At 40.8% G+C, this 8635-nt stretch overlaps 1 protein-coding gene across 1 annotated transcript; it reads right to left on the minus strand.

Moving 5' to 3' along the window:
• Positions 1-2820: 2820 nt before the first annotated feature.
• dldh (dihydrolipoamide dehydrogenase) lies at positions 2821-7852 on the minus strand. Its single transcript, XM_077246979.1, has 11 exons — positions 7416-7852; positions 7022-7318; positions 6567-6627; positions 6223-6480; positions 5548-5608; positions 5331-5461; positions 5047-5216; positions 4718-4934; positions 3822-4629; positions 3633-3738; positions 2821-3534 (listed from the first exon to the last, which is right to left on the minus strand). The coding sequence occupies exons 1-11, from the start codon at positions 7461-7463 to the stop codon at positions 3529-3531; spliced, it is 2163 nt and encodes a 720-aa protein (XP_077103094.1). The 5' UTR covers positions 7464-7852; the 3' UTR covers positions 2821-3528.
• Between the last annotated feature and the right edge of the window lie 783 nt (positions 7853-8635).

Raw genomic sequence — 8635 nt, forward strand, 5'->3', positions numbered from 1 at the left:
AAGACGGCGACTATACGACAGAAAAAAGGGGGCTATAATCTGTGACGAGATCTGCCCGTGAAGTGGAAACACTTAAACAACCAAGCTCAGCTGAAATTCTTCTCTTGTCATGTAAATGTACTTCACCATGAAACGTCTTGTTTCGTCATGGTAGCGTCCTGCAGATAAAAGACATAATAACCTGAACAGAACAAAGCTTCTAGTTAAACAGCACATGGAAACCCTATAACATATTATATAGCCTGAAACAGAAAAACAAGCCAACACATAGGCTAAAATCATGATCAAGTTTTTTTAAAATATTACTTTGTCTTCACTAAGAACAAAAATTCTGGGTTACACTTTATTTTAAGGTGTCTTTGTTACATTGTAATTAAATATTTAAGTACTGAGTAATATTAATTGACTACAAAGGGTTTGGTTTAAGGGTTCCACTTTATTTTACAGTACTTACGTGAACTTACAGTGTACTTTTCTACTGTAAGGTAACTATATGGGTTTAGGTTAGGTTTAGGGGTAGGTTTAGCGTTTGTACCTATTTATTACCCAGTTATTGTAATTACTATGATAAGTACATAGTATGTATGTAAAAGGGGAATAGGACTGTAAAATAAAGAGCTACCGGTTTAAGGTTAACCGCATCTAATTATGCATAGTTTAGACTTATTACTATATAGTAACTACATGCTATAAGGACACTGTAAAATAAAGTGTTACCAAATTCTGCATAACGTGCCACAATCAGGATTAACTCTTTCCCCGCCATTGACGGAATTTGCCGGCATTCCATGTTTTCACTGTTATATATAGGGGGCGCTATTATGCATCTTCTGAAAGAGTACAATCTCCGGACCAAAACACAGGAGAAGAAGAAGCAGAAAGAAATCGATAAAAAGCATTGATAATGCACGTTGTAATCATTGACAAAAACGCAATTTTTTATCAAATTAAGTGTTGATTAAAAAAACTAAGAACTCTTTATGATTTGTTCAGATATTCATGCAGCAAAATACTCCGGGGGACATGAAAGTTTTGTGAAAATGATCAAAAATGCTGGCGGTGTCTGGCAATTTAAAAAAAAAATTAAATGCTGGTGGGGAAAGAGTTAATATACTGGACTAATGAGATTTCACTGTGGGCGATGCTATTCACTGTAACCCCTGGTTAGAACGCATTATGAGTGTTTTACCACATCTAGCCCTTCACATTTTATCATTAAGATCAAAATACTGTTCAAAAAGAACTGTACACTGAAACCATGGTTAATACATTATTCATAAGGTCGCATATCTACAAATCTCTCAGTAGACCCTATACTTTGAATAATATAACTATACTTTGTGTTAAATTACCTTGGTATTACATTTCAGAAAACCAGTTAAAGCTGCTGCATGAGTGTTTGTAGCTGAGGGAGTGATGGCAAATTTGCAATCTTTCTCTTTTCTGACCACCGTAATCAATCTCTTAATATTTTTTTCCTTTTTAGAAAGTCGTAGAAACGCTATTTTTTGCTTTTGAAGCAAATGGGAATGCAAATGTTATATTTGTTGCAGTATCTATTCACCACAACTATGATGACTTCTGCTTCTGAGAACCCTAGAAATGTGAAAAGTGTCCATTGCATCACATCTTTTGGTCTTTATTGAACAGGACAAACTAATGAAGAACACAATATGGATTTGTACTGCTGTGAACAACAGCAAACTGTACAAAAACTGTTTACACTATAGCTTACCGCATATGTTGCAGTATAATGGGTAAGCGCAAATTGCAAACATTTTCACCCTGAGCCTGATGAGACTATTAAGAACATTCTGAATGTTCTTTTTTGTTTTAAAATAAGATTATAGCATAAGTATTTTGCTAATGAATCACACACCAAACACAATGTTGAAAACACACACAACTAAAAAAGATCTAATAGAAGATATTTGCCGCATTGCGTCAGGTCTACACTGAATGAAGAAACAAAAGAACTGCTTTAGGCCTGTCTCCTGTTATTTTCCAACTCAGCGAAAACCTATTGTGCGAGTGAAAAAAGTTAAGTTAAAAGCTTAGCGTGGTATGTGAAAGCAACTGTCCAACAGTTGGCTAATACCAGTGAATACTTTTCACTGTATCCTCCCTGAACCCGCAACCAAAGACTCTACAAGCTCTACAGAGCTCAAGTCACTTCTAATTTTTACAGTTATTGATCTAAAGGAAATATTGGACAGTATAATTACTTTCTATATTGAAATAACCATATTGAAAAATATATTTTTTAAAGCATAATGATATAATGATATGCTCTCTTATGCTCTAAATACCCATAAAATGCCATTCTTTAAATGCCATAAGGATGAAAAGTCATATCACCAGAAGGACTTCAATAGTGCTATTCAGTGGTCTGCTCGATTAAGTGAGCATATGTTAACCCTTAAATATCTATTCTTGCAGATTGTTTTGAATGATAAAAAAAGAATGTTTAACACATCTTAAAATGTTAAGGGAGGGAGTGTTCCTGTTCTCCTTTTGCTTTATAAAAGTCACATAATGAGCTTGGCTACAGCTTTGACATAAAAGTTCCACCAAACAGAAACTTCAACCAAACCATTTGCAAAAAGTGGTTTTGATGTTTTTGTCAAAGAGCTCTTGCATCCCAAAAATACCCTGCCATCAAGATCGAGGCTGTAATTTGTCTTTACCGGGTGTGTCTTTGTCTTACTCAGTGAGGTTATAAGGGAAAACATGCAACATTTGTCACATAAATCTGGAAAAATTAACAAAATGATTTAAAGATAGCAAACTCAGTCCATTAACTCAGTAATACCTAACCAATTTTGTGATATTCCATACAGGATTTATTTGGAAAAATATTAAGGTGATTTTTTTTTCATGGGCAACAGTCATAAAAACAATTCCTGTAAGTTTTGACAGCGTGTTTAAATACATTTACATCAGAAAAGTCACATCGACCCGAAGTGCCTTATTTACAATAGACAAATTTTCAAAATGAAAAAGATTTTAAATTACATCAAACTTCACGCACACAAAAAAGAAACACATCGATCACAAATAACATTTAAATAAAAGAAATACAAGCTTTCCAAAAACAAATCAGTAACAAACATTTTTGATGGCAGTGTTTTTCCTCAACTGATCTATGTAACGATCAGAGAACTTCCAGATACACACTGCAGTCAGTGCATATGCATACACAGTATTCGATTCAAATGTGTGTTAAATACATTAATAATACAACCCATCATAGTGCAATGAGGTAAAACCGTCCCTACAGGAAGTGCAGCGAGTCCACTTGGCACGTTCCTGGGAAACAAACTTTGAGAGTCCGAGCCAGTATGGCCCAACGTCCTTTCCTGCAGTCACTGTGTTTACTTCAGTTGAGAACCAGCTCATTCTGAATATCACCTTCAACATAAGTTTCACAGCAGCAGTCACATGAAGGAAACCTTCCCTCTGGTTTGAGCAGCATTACTGGAGTAAAACCTCCTGTAGAACAAGATGAGCTACAGCTCCGTTGTGGCGTTACACCTGGAACAAGAAGAAATGGCATAAATTTAGCATTCAGAAATCTAGATTTGCAGACTAACATCTCATGACTTCAAACAGTAGAAAGCTTCTGGACTTACCTCGGTTGCAATAATACATTCATCCTTCAGCTCTGATAAAACAAAGACTGACTGGTACTTTGTGTCTTTGCACAAAGAATCTGTATGTTTCCTCTCTGAAGATTCACTGAAAATGAAAAGAATCAACTTTAATACTGCATAACAACACCCTGTCTATAGTAACCAAAATCCACACACAACGATATTTACCTTTTTAAATGATTTCTGTGTTTCTCCTCTGAGTCGGACTCGAAATCCTCGCATTTTGTCGCTTCGCTCTTCTCAGAGTCCTCTCTACCCAAGTCCTCTGGCTTTAGCTCATGAACAAGATTGTAATCCACTAGAGAGTAACGAGATTTGAATCCGTTTTTTTCTCCACCCGTGGCGTCGCTCTGAAAATCCACTTTTTTGTTGATGTTCTTTACTTGCGTGGTTCCGATGACGCTTACGGACAAGTCCTTGTCTCGGCTGCAGTTGTTGGTCAGGTTGTTCATGGTCTCGATCTCACTATGGCTGTCGACTTGCTGGCTCCTCTGCTGCAGCTTAAGACGGATGTAGACGACCAAGACGGTGCCTCCGATCAGGACTAAAAGCACTAAAATAATCCCAGCACAAACCGCCGTCCAAGGAAAGGCTTCATCGTCCTCGGCATAAGAATATCTTTTGTCGGCTCCCTCAACAACGGCTTGTCCCTCTGAGTTCTCCGGGAGCAAGTACTGACAGTTATGTCCTCCATAACCAGGGATGCAAGCGCACACATAGCGTCCGTCCCTCTCATGACAAGTGGCACCGTTGTGGCACGGGTTGTGGAGGCACTTGTTGGCCATGGAGGTGCAGTTTTTCCCGTTGTACCCAGGTGGGCAGGTGCAGGTGTAGTCGTTGAGTCCGTCTTGGCACGTGCCGCCGTTCTGACAGGGATAGGCGGCACACTCATTGATGTTGTCTTCACAGTGCGTTCCAGTGAAACCCTCAGGACACTGACAAAGATAGGAGTCCACAAGATCTAGACATTGGGCACCTGTAGAATAAGAGTAAGACATGAGACAACTGATTCAAATACTCCCTCTTCAGCATTTCAGGGATTTGAATGGGGACAATCAATGTACCATTCGAGCAAGGGTTGGAGCTGCAGTGATCAATCTTCTTTTCACAGTTGAAACCAGCGTAGCTCGTCGGACACTGACAGAAGTATCCTCCACCAGGGTTGTCAGCACAGCGTCCACCGTTGAAGCAGGGACCGTCGGCGCAAGTCATGGCGCTCAGCTCGCAGTTTCTTCCGTAGAAACCAGGAGGACATGTGCAGCTGTAGGTGTTTTCAAGATCCTGTGAAATACGAGGGACAATTGAGAAGAAGTTAGGACATTGAACAAAACTCAAGTCCTATACAACACATAAATCAGAGATTGAATTGACTCGTATATTTATTAAAACTCACAGTGCAACTTCCTCCATTTCTGCACGGGCTGCCAGAGCATTCGTTGACCTCAATCTCACAGCTGTCTCCGGTGAAGCCAGGTCTGCATGAGCAGGTGTAGCTTCCCTGACCAGTGTTGGTGCAAGTGGCCCCATTCTGGCACGGTTTGTGATGTGTGCAGTAATTAAGATCTACAACACAAAATAAACATGTGGGTTAGTCTTCTCTGCTGCGTACAGAGTCAATGGATGACTCTAAACCAACAGCTTGTTCAACTACTCAGTTTATGATGTCCAAAGGCTCACCTTGGTTACAGAAGAGGCCTCCCCAACCCTCTTGGCAGTTGCATTGCCATGGCTGTTGGCAGGTGCCATGCAAGCAGCCCGGATAGCGGATGCAGTCGTCACAGTACTTTCCATTAAATCCCACTCTGCATCTAAAAACACCACAGAGGACCAGTTAGTATGTTGTTAACTTCCACAGCAATGAAGGTTGAGTGTTAAAAATCTCCATCACACTTACTTGCATTCACCGGGTTTGTCGCAATACCCATGGTCTTCATCACATCCCGGAAGACAGATTGCTATAAAGAGAAATATTTGTTTATTATTACCAGTTCTTTTCTGACAGACTCAATTATTATTATTCTGGCACAGCTTTACCAAGCTGCTCACTCGTACTTTGTGGGTAACAACAACAACAAAAAAGTTCTCCTCACAACCATTGGAAGGACACTCTGGTTAACACAGTTGCACTCATACAAAAGCTTCCTAAACAAAAGCTCCTTTTTTCTCTAACTGTGGGTCAGAAGTCCCCTTTTTCACTCTGTTCATCCAACCCCCTCCCCATAATGTCCCAGAGTCGGCGCAGATAAGGGTGGACAGCTGGTGTACATGGTGCCAGTGCAGGACAGCTGCTCTATTGTCTACCTTCACTCTGCAGCTGCCCCCTTCCAACAATACCTCAGCGCTCTGAGCCAATCAGCGCCCAGCGCTCTGCCAAGTAACCAATCAGGCGTTACATTTAATCTATGGCACGCGTGCCATTATTTGGCCAACGTCCCTCATTTGAATCACACAAACGCCTGTTGCTTGCTCCCATAGCGACGAAGTTGGTTGTTGTTTTTCCTCGCGAAATACCGACGAATGCGCACTAAAAACTTTCAAAACACAGTTGATAGATATAGTTTATACTTACGTTCTGTGCAGTAATGTCCTTTCCAACCGGAGTTGCAGATGATTTCTCCGCGCTCTCCGCAGGTAAAGTGGCCAAAAGTGTCGTCGCGGGGACGGCAGAAGACAGAGCAGCCCTCGCCGTAGTAATGCTCATCACAAACGAATCTGTACGAGTACTTCAGCTCTGTCCTCCCACCGACCTGTAGATCTTGGGACCATTCCTCGCCCACTGTCAGGTGCCTCTGGGTGGTCACACGACTGATCAGACGTTCTGGGTTTTCTGTGGACGTTTTAATTTTAGCGTTAGCTCATTGACGCACAAAGATGAATTAAAGCGTAACTTCTGTTAAATGCATTTCGCGTTACCTGTCGACAGATCATCGTTGGAATCGGTGTGCAACGCCTCGATAATCAGCGAAAATGTTCCCTGAAACATAGAAAATTACGTGTTAATATAAGTTGAAAGGTCAAAATTAGACTAGAAACACATTCCTCCACACTTCCCTGCTGATTTCCTACATATCGGAAGATGTGAATGGCTTGAGGTGTGATCGCACTGGGGATTCGAGCTTCATTTTCCGATTTCACACTTACTTACTGCAGTAAAATGAAAGGTTTCGGAATTTCACACTGAGCTGACAATTATATTTCAACCCAGGGGATGTGACTTTTCCCACCCGCTAAAGCGTCTAAATACCCACATCCTGAGTCCTTATAAATCATTATGCTGTAATAAACCACATCAAAACGGACAAATGTAGGCTATCAAGATATACAGTAGCCTAGCCTACAATGTAAAAAAAACCCCGCAAACTACTCACCGGCCATGTGAATCCAAAAGAGAACTGAATGGGATTGGTGAACGAGCTGTCAGGAAAGCTCTCGGGAACTTGGAAGGAGTTTGAGCCAAGCACTGGGGTAACGGACCCACCGTAAGTGCACGGAGGATCTGGAGATACATTGGCTTGGTAATGTTTCAGGCAAATCCTAAAAAAGGTTTTGCATTCACACTGCTGAGACTCTTGCGCGGATCCTCTGCAGCAGTTTGCGTTGCCTGTCACCCCTTTCTTGTTAAGAAACTCCTGCAACTTTAACTCGAAAACCCCAGAACAAAACCCCTGAAAAGACATGCAAATAGAATCAATTACTAAAAGTTGCCATCATATTGTGAGATCATTGCTCACATACAGTAAATTAGACGTTGACTTTAATTACCTGGCTTATCACGACACACAGCAAAGCCGCTATCATAAGTCGACCCATGGTGGAGATGATCTGAACTGTGTTGTTAAGCTTCCACGGGCCAGGCGATTGTATGAGACCGTGTCTCAATAAATCATTGAGGCTCGAAGTTCTCCACTCAGTGGAAGGCAGATGCTCTGTTACGTTCACTTTATCTGATCATGCAAGCCCATTAAAGTCTCCCTTGAATAAAAAAAAATCAAGCAATTAAATCCCAAATACGAATATAAAGAGGAAACCCCGATGCGCAAAAAATGGGGACGAACAAATTCCCTCAGTGGACGAATACTCCAAGTTGTCAAAATTTTGCAGTCCACTTAGTTTAGGAAGCAGGAAAAAATGCAGAAAACCCAGGAACAGGGTTCTTCTTTTATTATTTTCCGTTTATACAATTGGCGTGGAAATGATCCAAACTTTCCTCCCGTATACTCTTGTTTCCATGTGAGAGACTGACTGGATTGTGCGTGTTTAGTGTCCTAGTCCTCCTGCGGCCGGTTATATACAGGCAGAGACTGCTAGGGTAATGAGATGCAAATGAGCTACTCCCCAATCTGGCTCTGGTTGTCACAAAGGGACACTTTTCAATCCCCCCCCCCCCCCCCCCCCCCCCCCCACCCCAAGAAAAGAAGAAAAAAATCGGCAAATGGTCACTGAGCTGTAAAATGTGCAACTCTTTGCCACTGGGAGAGAGAGAGAGAGAGAGAGAGAGAGAGAGAGAGAGAGAGAGAGAGAGAGAGAGAGAGAGAGAGAGAGAGAGAGAGAGAGAGTAAAAAAAAAATTACATACAGGAAAATAAGCAACCTTAAGAATCCTGTAGGCCTACATCCCACTGTGACCAAAAACCACAAATTACTTCACACATTGCAGGAATGTCGCATTACTGATAACGGGACAAATGAGTACAGCGGAAAACTCTTTGGACTCTTTGAAAACTCTTTGGATCTGTGTATTGCCTTATATTATTCATTACGCATAGGCTACAGGCTACATGTGTGCTATTTTTTTCTATTTATTTAGTTTGATTAAATTAGTTAAAAGGTCATTGAAATGTTCATCACTGTAAACAAATATTTTCCCGATTTATCACAACTTTTTATTTTGTCCAAACAACTTAGATAATTAATGTGGTTCGGATAACATAATATTTTGAGTTTCTATCTCTATGAACTCACATTTGTAAGGCAATTGGTTAG

This window comes from Siphateles boraxobius, unplaced genomic scaffold (genome assembly GCF_051911475.1).
Source record: "Siphateles boraxobius isolate OS27281-9 unplaced genomic scaffold, OSU_SipBor_1 104, whole genome shotgun sequence".
Lineage (NCBI taxonomy): Eukaryota > Metazoa > Chordata > Actinopteri > Cypriniformes > Leuciscidae > Siphateles > Siphateles boraxobius.